Genomic DNA, 13,314 nt, shown 5'->3' with positions numbered 1-13,314 from the left:
ATCCAGACAAGTTGAAGGCTCTTATCATCAAAATCCCCCACTGCCACTGTCTCATTTTACTGGCCTAAGGACATACTGCCCATGTAACCCTGACTCACATCTCAAGTGCACTTGGCTAGTTTGGACTATGTAACAATTACATTCCCACTAGCCCCTCTACCACCCTACCACCTAAAGCAACTGAGATGTCTCTCTCTGTGTCTGTCTGTCTGTCTGTCTCTCTCTCTCTCTCTCCCTCTCTCACAGACACACAAACATATACACAAAGTGAATGTTATGCTTTAACTTACTTCTAAAACTCAGAGATGGGCTATGATGAGGTTATAAACAAAAAAATATACTCCCTGGGATAATACTCCTATCTGATGCCCACCACCTACTTCTGGCATCTGTATGTTGAGCCCTGTGCTCAAAACTCATGGAAGACTCTGCCTGCTGACTTTATTAAGCTTACATTCTCCTGGGAGCCTTCATCTAAAAGGACCAATTCTATACTGTCCTTACAACAGCTAAGTTTGTGCTTGATACTTGGTTTTTCAAAACTTAAAAATGAATTGTTACAGGATACAACATTAAATGAAAAACAATAAAGACAAGGGAATGATAAACACAAAAATCAGAGTATTGGTTGCCTTGCAAGTGGGAGAGTTGCAACTGGAACAGGACACTCAAAGGAACACCAAAGGTTTTTAAGGTACTCATAATATTCTACTTCTTAATCTGTATATTGAGGGCAAAGGTATTCATTTTTGTTTTACTACTATTCCTTAAACTTACACATACATTTTATACATTCTTTGGTGTATCTGTTGCAGGACTGCAATGAATGTTATAGATGCTGTTCACTGCCAAGAGCCCTCACTAAGGAAGAGTAGAGGTTGGCATTCAGCCTGAGCTTTTTTTGTCAGGACCCATGTGCTGGGATAGGGCTGTTCCTTCCCCCATTCCCAAAGAGGTTCCTTATACTCTGCCACTGGCTTGTCAGGAATGCCCCATTTAGTAGTGGCATCTTATCCAAATTCATATTCCTCTACTTTTCTTTCTTTATTTTTTTCTTTTATTCCTATGTGCATACAATGTTTGGGTCATTTCTCCCCCCTTCCCCCATTCCTTTACCTACCCTGCCCCCTTCCTCTCCTCCAGACCCCCTCGGTATCAGGCAGAAACTATTTTGCCCTTATCTTTAATTTTTCTACTTTTCTTTTTAAAGCAATGCTTCTCAAACTTTAATGTGCATATAAATGATCTAGGGACCTTGCTAAAATGAAGATCATGATTGAGAAAGTCTGGATAGAAGTGCACCTACTACCTATCACATTTCTAACACAGCTGTCAGGTGACCCAATGCTGGCTCACACAACACACTACATTCACACGAATTTAGAGTTTCTTTGTTTTTCTCTCTCCTCTAATTAGAATATCGGCTTCAAGGAAGGTAGGAGATGGAAATATAGTGAGAGGTGGGGGATATGTTCAAAGTACACTGTATGCCTATATGGACTAATCACAATAAAATCCCTTCATACTATTAATGCATGTTAATTCAAAAATAAAATAAAATTTTTAAAAACTATTAGAGTAGCCAAGCGCCAGTGACCCACGCCTGTAATCCTAGCTATCTGGGAGGCAAAGATCAGGAGGACTGAGGTTGAAGGCCAGCCTGAAGAAGTAGTTCAAAAGACCCTAACTCCAAAATACCCAACACAGTTAGGCACCAGTGGCTCACCCCTATAATCCTAGCTACTCAGGAGGCAGAGATCAGGAGGATCTCAGTTCAAGGCCAACCTGGGCAAAATGAAAGCAAGACCCTATCTCGAAAATACTCAACACAAAAAGAGTACTGGTGGAGTGGCTCAAGTGGTAGGGTGCTTGCCTAGCAAGTATGAGGCCCTGAGTTCACACCCCAGTGCCAAAAAAAAAAAAAAACATTATTACAGGCAAAATAAAACTGTGATTAAATTGACAAAAACAAAAAAGGATAAGCTTCGAGATGGTAGGAACTTTGTTGTCTTTACTTTTGCCTACAGAACCCTACATGTAAGTGTTCAATAAAATTTACTGAATAAAAAAAGCAAAAATCTTTTTCCTTAATAAAAATAAAGTACTTAAAACATAATGGCTAAGAAACACCCTTCTGACTTTAAAATATTAAAAACAGACTTTTTTAAAAAGTGAAATCAACAGAACTATTCGAATTTAGAAAACTATTTGAAAAAGTATTTAAAAAGCTTAAATTTAAAGTGTAAACAAAGCCCCAAGTCTGTATAAAAGAGGCTTTCAAATTCCTGTGAAGAGTTTCTCAGATAACACAGACTGAGAAAATTGGTATTCTTCAGCGTTAAAAACAAGTTTCTAAAATAAGGTTAACGTAAAACTGATGGTGTGACATCTAAGTCTCAAACGTGAAATGCTACTCATTTAGTACATTTTTGCAGCTAGCAAAACACACTCAGTATTTTTTGAGTCAAGTAATGAATGAATAATCAGCCAAACGAACAAAAGATCCAAAATAAAACAAACCAACAATCCTCTTGCCCAAACACCACTGATATTTCACCCCAGCTAAATAGGCCATACAGAACTCTGTATGGAATAACTGCTAAAGTGGGACATGGTGGTGCAGGTCTATAACCCCAGCACTCAGGAGGCTGAGGCAGGAGGATCATGAGTTCAACATTAGCCTGGGCTTCATGGCGAGACCCTGTCTCAAAAAAAACCAACCAAACAAACAACAACCAAAAAAAAACCCACAAACAGGATAACTGCTATTGGTAGCCCCTACATGATCCAAGAGGGGTAGAGAGGATAGCAGACTGCCCAGGTAAATGCCTACTAGCTGGCAGCACATCTGCCTAGCATGCATGAGGCACTTAGTTCAAAAACAAGCAACAGCCTACTGTGCCTCAGAAACAGGCCTTTGAAGAAATGGATCATAAAGCAAGCCAATCCAAATGACTTTTTTTTGACAATGCTAAGTCTTGAACAAGAGCTCCAAACATGCTAAGAAAATACTCTGCCACTAAGCCACTTGCATCCTCAGTCCCTCAAATAAAAAAATAAAAAATAAAAAATAAATTAAAGTGTGTTTGTGTGTGTGTGTGTGTGTGTGTGTGTGTGTGTGTGTGTGTGTGTGGTATTGGAAGTTTGAACTCAGGGCTTTGTACTTACTAGGCAGCGCTCTACAGTTTGAGCCACACTTCTAGCCCTTTATGTGTTAGTGATTTTTGAGAAAGGGTCTCATTTTTTGCCAGGCTGATCTAGACCTAGGTCCTCCTGTTTTATGTTTCCCACCATCCCTGAGTTGACAGACACTTGCCACCACACCCAGTTTTTCTCTACAGAGATGGGGTCTTGCAAACTTTTGGCATGGGCTAGCCTGAAACCTCTAATCCTTCTGATCTTAGCTTCCCAAGTAGTGATGATTACAGGCGTGACAGGGCCTCAAATGAAATTTTAACATGAGGAAAATCAAGAGCATGAGATGCTTCTTAGGGAGGACTAGCCCAAATGGGATATTCAGAAAGGCACTATGAGCAACAAAATGAATGAAGCCTGAGAGTGGAAGGTAAAACCTATCTAATAACCTTCTCATGGAATACCAAGGCTTACAAACAAATAGGAAAAATCCATTTTCTTCCAGAAAAGAAAAAAAGATTGTAAAGGATTTTAAAAATTGTTATTGGCATAGGAAAAAAAATGAGCCAACAAATTCATTTACAGTAGCAATAAAAAAAATCTTAACATACATCCTAGACTATATGATGAAGTAAGAAAATTCCATACCTTTCCTCTCCGCCCATTTCCTCCATCCTGATCTTCCCACTGCCAGTCCACTCCTCGTACCACTCTGGCACCTGCAAAGATTCCTCTGGCTGTAATCTTCTTAGATTTTCTACGAGACTCTAACAGAACCCTAAAAACAAAGTTTTTATTTTCAAGTTTTTATAAAAATAGGTAATAATACTTTATCTGTAAAAGCACTTACATAGGTATAACGTGTGTTACAGTCCCTAAAAGAAAGACAATGCTAAACTTATCCATTTAACAAATTAACTAAAGTCTCAAAAGTTTGAGTCTCAAAAAAGTTAATAATTTGCCCAATGTCACAAAAATTGAAAAATAATGGAGTCAAAATATGAACCTAGTCTAACCACTTTAGGCTATCATTATATTTCTTCACTACTTTAGGGATGGCAAACTCAAAGCCCTCTATAGCTGCCCCAAAAGTATTAAAATCAGGGTCTAAGAAAATAGCACTACAGTGACAAATGGCAAATAGTCCTTGACTTCAGACTTGGAAAGACAAGAGTTAGTGGCAGGACACTGGTCAACTCAAGAGCATGCTCTAACGGGTTTCATTATCTGTTGCCAAAAAACTAATGCAAGCCTAGTGTTGGAAGTCTTCTGGGGGGTATGCACTTTAAGAATCTATGTAAGGTTAGCAATGACTGAAAAATTTGAAGTAAAAAAGTAAAAAATCTACCAGTAAAAAAGAATGTGACCTAGATTTGACCTTTTCCAAACTTTCTCCAAAGCACTGCATACTTGAGAAGATTATGGACCTTGAAAAAGATTCCACACTCAATTATCTGGGCCACTTTCCTTCTCAACTCTTTAAGAATATTCTCTTACTTATCTTCAAATCACAAATACAGTAGCTGCCATGTGGTCTTAATAAATGCCTACTGACTCAATCAACAGGCCCCATGGTTGATCTGATAGCAATCAACAGAATAAAAGGCATAGTGAGAAGAAAACAATCAGTCTCTCTGGAGTGCACTTGTATTTCCAAATGCTGAGTGGTGGTGCCAAGTCTCCAAATTACATAAAGAATAGCCCAGATTATCTTCCAAAACCATAGATCCATCTTCAGAGTTCCTCTCTCATTATTCAGCAAGCTCAATCCATGTCTAGCCTATATGTTACCTCTTGATACTAAATCTAAACTGTCAGAAGCTATTCCTTAATACTATGTTTAAGACTAAGCATAAAACTTGAATATAAACAAGAAGTCATGACTGAAGAAAAAAATTGTTCTGCTTACCTCTCACTTCCTGGTGTAGTAATTCTGTAAAAACGATGCCTTAAATGATGCTTATCTCCATGATAACAGACCGTGCACAAGTCATAATTTGTACACTCTGCACACTTCCATCGAATGCCAATGATAGGTTGTTGGCGGCAAGTATCACACATAGTTCCATCATGTTTGATACCTATTAAAACAGAGATTCATGTTTACATTACTTGCAAATATTAATGTGCATAGCATTCCATGGGGGGAAAAAAATAAAAGCATTTTACAAGTTGCTTTAATAATGTGGGGGGGAAAACCTCTTGTACCATATAGTTTCAAGATCACAGATTTAAAATATTTTAACCAATACAAGTTATAAACTAAACATGTTCTCTCCTTTCGCTTTACATTAGTAAGAACATAACTCAGTAGCACTAACTTGCTCTCATCCATAAACTGAAATTTAGGTTCAATGCAGATAAACGAGTAAGAATCCTTTAGCACCCTGGCCTGGGCCAAAAACAAGACCTTATCCCAAAAATAACCAAACGAAAAAGGGCTAGAGGTGTGGCTCAAGCGGTAGAGTACCTGCCTTAGCAAGTATAAGGCCCTTGTAAGTATAAGTATAAGCAAGTGTAAGCTCAACCCCCAGTACCATGAAGAAAATGCTTCTTTACTATTCTGTGCTATTAATATCGCTTGTTCAATAAATTAAACTAGAATTTTTTAATATGTGACTTGTGAACATCAGTGTCACCAGTTTATACAACTGGATGATCAAGCACAATGCTCAACAATAAGCAAGGGCTATATAACATACACAAAAGTGACACTCTCCCAGATTCAAGTTCTGACTCAGTTATTAGCTATCTTTGTGCCCATGAAAAAGTCACTGCAACCGAAGCATTTGCATAAAAAATATTGGTACTTATGTCAAAATAATTGGAGGTGGAAAGGGAAAGTAAAGTGGGATTTAGATGAAGCATGATTATCCATATTGAAATTGTCTTGTTGGTGAATGAAGATTCATTATATTATTCTCAAATTTGTCTAGGATGAGAAATTTTCCATAATTAAATAAAAGGAGCCTTTTTCATTTTCAAAACCTCAGCCCCCCTCCCCCACTTTGGAGAAGGCAGTATGTTCTTTAAAGGTAAGGCCATGTATTCTAAAAATCAAGTAAGAATATGTTACATATGCAGGAACTAGAGTACAGAAATAGTAACATTATTACAAGAAATACACACTACTGCTACTTCCTGATTAGAAGAAAACATACATTATTCATTTTCTATATCTGGGTAACCAAATTCCAAACAAAGAGCCAAACTTAAGTATAAGCCTGTGTTTTGACCTGGGGGTGGGAGTAAGAACAAAAGGAGAGGAGGAAGAGGAAGAAGGGAATGAGCACTAAAAGGAAATTAGGATACCTACTGGACTGCAAAAGAGAGTATAATACCTCAACACCAAATGTTTTTATACACACTCCTGCAATTTGCTACTGTACGAATCTCTGACTGCACGGCAGAGAAGACAGAGGTCATAAGTCTCTACTGATTCACAACCATTTTCCCACTCCTACTAGGGGTAAGCAGAGCCTCACCCATCACTTTTTCTATAATGTGAAGAGACAGAAAGAAAATAAAAGTGACTAGAGAAAGGGAGTCAAGTTATGAGACATTTGAAGAGTACAAGTAGGACAATGGTAATTTAAATTAAAGTGAGGACAGGAAAAGCAGAGAGAAACAGTCAAGAGTGATTCAGGACTTACTGGCTATGGGTTAGAAGACAAAGATATAGAAGGAATAAATAAGAAACCATAAATGAGACATTTCAAAAGAAAACAGTAAGTATTCAAAATATTTAGGAATGGGCAATTAATCAGTACAATCAGGTACAATCTAGAGCTACTCTGCTTAAAAACAAGAAGGGCCAGTGATGGTAGTACATTCCTGTAATCCTAGCACACAGAAGGCTGAGGCAGGAGGATTGTTAGTGTGAGGCCAGCTCAGATGACACAGCAAGACCCTGTCACCACAACAAACAAAATTAAAACAAACAAGTCAAGAAGGTAATCACCAACCAAAATCAAATAATACCACACTAATTAGAACTAGAAGTGTACCACTGTGGTAAAGCAGGTAGCAGGCACAAGTCCCTGCGATCAATCTCTAGCACCAAAACTAAATCACACAAAAAAAGGAAAACTTTCACAGAAATGATAAACCTTTCAAAGAAAGGAAGAAGAAATTACGGAACAGAACACTGTGTTCAATGAACCAAGAGGTTTCATGTTTTAGAAGGAACATGAAATATAATCAGAAACTTGGAAGATAAAATTACAGTCAGGCTGAGAGAGAAATGACAAGATCAGACATTATTTCTGACCTGTGTATTTATATTGCCACATTAAATGATAAAAACAAGGGTATGTGATTTAAGATCCTAGTTCTATAACTTACTAGTTACATAATATTTTAAATAAACCTAAACTACCTCAGATTTCAAATGGAAGTAAAGTGACATAGAAGTAAACACACTTTGAAGGGCTTTAAAGCAAAATGCAAATATGAGAAATTATACTGCATTTAATTTATTTTTAAGATAGGATCTCACTATGTATCCCAGGCTGGCCTCAACTCAGGATCCTCCTGCCTCAGCCTCCTGGGTGCTGGAATGACAGGCATGTGCCCCTACCCTGGCTAATTTAATTTTAATATAGATTATTTAATCTATACCAATCATTTAATTAGATAATTTAGTGATCAGAATCACCACATACCCTAGACAAATTCTGCAATATTTATACAGAAATCAAAGAACTTAAAGTCCTCAATTTCTCAGAGAACTTTCAAGCATTCAGGTGTGAATTATGATCGACCTTCTCCATGACTATTCTCTTATCACTACTGTAGCTCAAGTTTTTTCCCCAAAGCTATAGCTTCTCATAGGAACTTATCTTAGTTCCTTTCAACTGTTTTCCCTCTTGAGCTGCTAGGCAAAATCTCATCACTTATTATAAATTTACAGTAATGCTTTCTATACTTCGGTGAATTAAATCAGACTATATTAATCACAAAAATTATTAGCCATAGGCCCAAAAGATACCATATTCTAGCCTAAACAGACCACAAACTACAATAAAAAACCACAAAATCATAACTACCCAACTCAAAGCTATCAACGTTCATAAGTATTATATACTTCAGTCTTTTTTTTATTTTATATACTTCAGTCTTTTAGAGTATACATCAAGGGTTGAATTGCAACTATCATCTATTCTTCTTTTCTAGGGATATAAATGAATATACACAAAAGAGTTTGGCTTTTTTCTTTAATCACAAAAAGGAAAAAAATTAAAGTACCCAAATAATTCACAAACTATATTAAACATTCATAATCATTAGTAAGAATTTACTATACTTTGCTTTAAGTCAGTATGTAATCAATTCCACGTGATGTCCATTTTGGAGTAATTCTTTAATTCTTTCTATAATTATTATTCCCAAAACAACTACCAAAAGTTTACAGTTTCCCCAAAAACAAGATTTTAGGTAAATTGTAAAATCGGCAAAGATCGTGAAGAACTCATAATTATCAAAATTAAATTATGAATTTTCATAAAACTGCAATTAAGAGAGAAATGGCAAGAATCACAATATATTTTATAAATTTTTTAAAATTCACAAATTTTAATAATGAAATAAATGTACACCCTGCTTTATGCATGCATTATACACTAGTTATATTACTGCAAAGCTAAGCATGTATTTAAAATGGAGAAGTATGCCAGAATGTAGTTTCCAAAGACAACCATGCTAATCTACACACATTCCACATGCTCTTGGTAAAAGACAGACACTTCACATTCAGAAGTTCAGTCTACGTCCCTCCCACTGGACCTGGGTAGACATTAGTAATTGCTTTGAATAGTAAGAGTGTGGCCAGCTGGGCACAGGGGCTCATCTTTGTAATCCTAGCTACTCAGAAGGTGGAGTTCAGGAGGCAGAAATTGGAGGGATCGTGGTTCCAGGCTAGCCCAGGCAAAAAGAAAAAAAATTGTGAGATCCCATCTCAATAAACAAAAGCTGGGCGGGTCAGCACCTGTCATCCCAGCTACATGGGAAGCTAAACAGGAGGACAGCAACCCAGACCACCCCTTCCCCAAGCATAAATGTAAGACCCTATTTTAAAAAGGCTGAGGACTTGGCTTAAGTGGCAGAGTGTCTGCCTAGCAAGTGTGAAGCCTTGTGTTCAAACCCCAATACTGCTAAAAAAAAAAAAAAAGAGTGAAGAAGTAACAATAATAGTATGTAACCTCTGAATAGAGTATAAAAGCCAATGCAAATGCCTCTTGGTTGTCTGGATGTCTCCCCTCAAGATTCACACCCACATGCACTGGGAGTTCTACATGCATAGCAAGCCTGCCTACCCTGAAACAGTCAAAGAAAAGACCCCATGGAGACACAAAACAACTATGAAGAAATACCTCAGGAACTCTGGTCGCACTTGCCCCAACTATTTGATTGTCCCAGCTGAAGCCCCAGACACTGTGTAGTAGAGACAAAGCACTCCTCACTGGCTGTCTCCAAATTCCTGACCCACAGGAGCCTAGAGCATCTACAGCATATAAACAGGGTAATTTCTCATGTGACCATAGTAACTGGGACAAATCAAATTGAAAATATCTTACGATGTTTGTCATACTTCCCTACGGTAAAATGTACCAAAAAATAAAAGACCAAAATACTATTTCTAAAAGAAAAATAAAGAGCTAAATATGATTTTAAAAATAAAGAAAATAGAAGTACTAGTAAAAAATTAAAACAGCTTGAGCCAGGTGCCAGTGTCTTGTGCCTATAATCCTAGCTACTCGGGAGACTGAGATCAGGAGGATCACAGTTCAAAAACAGCCCAGACAAAAAGTTAGCGAGACTTCATCTCAACCAACAGCTGCACCTATCATCCCGAACTATATGTCAGGGTGAGATTAGGAACCAGAGTGGTTTCAGGTGGTTCCAAGCAAACCTACGCAAAAATGTATGAAAGTCACCCATCTCAACAGAAAAAATGTTGGGCATGGAGACATGCATCTGTCATCCCAGCATTGGCAGGAAGACTGAAATAGGAGGACCAGAATCCAGGCTGACCTAGGCAAAAAATAAGACCTTCTCTCCATAATAACTAGAGCAAAAAACAGTTGGCAACATAATTTAAGAAGGACAGTGCCTGTCTAACAAGTGTGAAACCCTGAGTTCAAACCCCAGTAACCACAAAAAAATTTAACAGGTTGGGAATGAAGGTATATAGCTCAGTGGTAGAGCAATTACCCAGCAAGCTCAAGGCCCTATTTGATCACCAGTACCACAAAAAAAAGAAAAAAGTTAAACCACACGTTTTATAATTTTAAGGAAGTCCTTCTAAGCATGAAACAAACCTCAGAAGTCACACACGTACACATAATTAGAGAACAGAAATAAAACCCACACCAGGGGCCAAGGGTGGTGGTTCATGCCTGTAATCCCAGCTACTAGGGAAGCAGAGATAGGAGAATCGTGGTTTCACACCAGCCAGACAAAAAGTTAGTGAAATGCTACCTCAAAAAACAAACTGAGTGTGGTGGCTCATATCTGTAATCCCTGCCACTCAGGAGGTGAAGGTAGGAAGACCATGCACCTAGGCCAGCCAAGCACAAAGCACAGTATCTGAAAAATAAAGCAAAGAAGGGCTGGAGGCATGGCTTGAGTGGTAGAATGTGAGGCCCTGTGTTCAATCCCCAGTACTGCCAAAACAAAAAACAAGGAGGAAGAAAACCTACATCAAACTACTGATGGCTGGAGGAACGCAGGTGGGAGAGGGGTGGGCACTTTCATATTTTGTTCTTTGTTTCTGAATTGTTTAAATTTTTATTGAAAGCATGTTGTAAATTTATAATTTAAAAAATAAAACAAGAAACAACAATTTTTATCTCAAACTGTCAAGGATTAAAAATACTGTATCAGCTCATGTTGAAGATAGGTCAGGAAAGCCAGTCAGAAACTGATGAGAAGAAAAATAACCTCCACAGAAGACACTTGCAAAATGTTTCACATACCCAAATATACTTCTACACTATTTTTAAATTTTTATTAAAGTACTCAATTTAGTAGTATATACAAAAACTGATGTTGAAAACATGGGGCTATTTACATGTGAGCTATGTTAATCCATAAAGGGAAAGTCTATCCAGTAAAAACATAAAAAGTATGTTGTGCTTTTCCAAATTTCCTACACTGAGTGTATATTCATCTGAAGTTGCAGCTGAGTAAGAACACCTAAAATGAAATAGAAGCATCAGAGATGTTGTGTATGTCACCTGAAATTAAAACTGAAAATGAAAATATGAGGGACCCAAAGAAAATACTTACAGAAACCAACTTCTCAATTAATTACTTTAGAGTAATAAGGCATATAGCTGCTATTCACAAGTGTTTACATTCTAAACCTTACACTGGGTTATAGCATGCTTAAGAAGACATATACCTTCACCCAAGTACACCCACATCCTTCAGTTAGTCTAATACCCATATCTGCCTGACCAAGGGAAAAAATATCAGAATTAATATCAAGTGCCAGCAACAGTAAGTATTTGCAAGATGGTCTAAATTAAATCTCTAATTTAGTTCTGTCCTCTCAAAAACGTAAAACGTACTAGTGAAGTCATTAGCTACTATACATTTAGAAGTTTATTCTGAGTGAACCATGCAGTTCTTCAGATGAGAGTTAGGTGAGGAAAGGTGATAGTAAAAAGGTATCTCCACCTCCCCATCTGACAAAAAAAAAAAAAGTTTGCAACTACAGCTACATTTACATATTTTTCATCTCTAAATTCATTTCCCACAAAGTACAAAGGTAACATTCATGAGCTCATAATCTGTATACAGGCTTTCTTTAAAGGGAATCATTTAAACAAATTATTACAAATGGTTTAAAAAAAAAAACCTTCTACATTTCACAGATTTAAAGAATACTTCAGGAAAACCATTAATGCACACAAAAGCACATGTAAATCCTTTTTTGGTTCCCACAGTTCAAATACCAGCAAAGCAAACGAACAGCTGTGAAACAGACTAGCCCTAAGAACTAGAAAAAAGGAAACAATGCAACCCACTCCACTACCAAAATGAGAACTATAGAATTTTTAATGAGAATGCAATTGATTCCAAAACAAAAGTTGGTATTTAAAGAAAACACAAAAACCCAGGGAAGGGCATTAAATAATAAGGCAACATTTCACTGGTTTCTTATAGCAGTTAAGTGTTCTCTTACTATATCCACCCAATACATTCTCACCTAGAATCATTAGCCCTCACAAGAGATTTTTAAAACTTTCACTTCAAAAATCTTAATTCCCTAATAAGCCTATTAATGCTTTTTTTTTTCTGGCCATAGAATGCCATATTACCCTAAAGAGTTAGTTAATGCTCTTTTCCTTTGCTATGCATTATGAAGACATCTGCCACCATTAAATGAACCATCTGATGACAAGCTTTTGACTCATTCTACTAAAATTCAAATGACCATCTGCTCTAAGTTTTAATGGCATTTCTCCTAAATTCAACAACTTAGAGAATTTACATAGATGAAGTCTTTTTGTAAGAAAGTTTATGAAAACAATACAGCATACTGCTCAAAATCAATAACCATCAGCTTTTAACAGAACAAGTAAAAACAAGTGAAATTCACAAGGAACTGATTATATTAAACCTGTGATAGAAAAGTGACAACTAACATTCTTACAAGTACTTCAATGGACGCTACAAAATGGAACACAAATATCTAAATTAGCACTTTTTAATAGCAAAAGAATAAAATAAACAACTGTTCATTAAGAAAACAGATACATGTATTAGGTATACAATGGAATACCTAAAATGAAACAGCAATGAAATTCAACACAGAGGAATCTTTCAATCATAATGCCATTTGTTTTAAATTAGAAGAACACAGAATACAGAAGTGCTGAAATAAAGTACTATAGGTTGTTCACAGACACAGAAAAACATAGCATAAATATAAAGAAACTCATGGGAATGACAAAAACTAACCTCTGATAGCTGCCTTAGGAGAGGAAAGAAGTACATAGGATGTTGAAATATATTAGTAATGCTTTATTTCTAGATGAGTTTGAAGGTATTTGTTATATTATTGATGTATTTACTTGGATATTTTAAATATCGTATAATAAATTTTAAGACTTTTTTAAAATAAAAAACAAACATCCTGAGTAGACTATGGTACCTAGCTAATCCACTAAA

At 36.6% G+C, this 13,314-nt stretch overlaps 1 protein-coding gene across 2 annotated transcripts in view; it reads right to left on the bottom strand.

Annotated features, from left to right (window-relative positions):
• The window catches only part of Mib1 (MIB E3 ubiquitin protein ligase 1), a 131,343-nt gene that overhangs the window by 102,453 nt on the left and 15,576 nt on the right, over positions 1 to 13,314 (bottom strand). For both annotated transcript variants that reach the window (XM_020163561.2, XM_074070144.1), the window contains exons 2-3: positions 5,045 to 5,216; positions 3,784 to 3,913 (exon numbers count right to left, since the gene is read on the bottom strand). In XM_020163561.2, the coding sequence (XP_020019150.2) occupies positions 3,784 to 3,913; positions 5,045 to 5,216 (302 nt within the window). The remainder of the gene's footprint in view (positions 1 to 3,783; positions 3,914 to 5,044; positions 5,217 to 13,314) is intronic.

Source organism: Castor canadensis, chromosome 4 (genome assembly GCF_047511655.1).
Source record: "Castor canadensis chromosome 4, mCasCan1.hap1v2, whole genome shotgun sequence".
Taxonomy (NCBI): Eukaryota; Metazoa; Chordata; class Mammalia; order Rodentia; family Castoridae; genus Castor; species Castor canadensis.
Note: the sequence above shows the minus strand (reverse complement) of the source record. Positions and strands in the feature narration are given on the sequence as shown.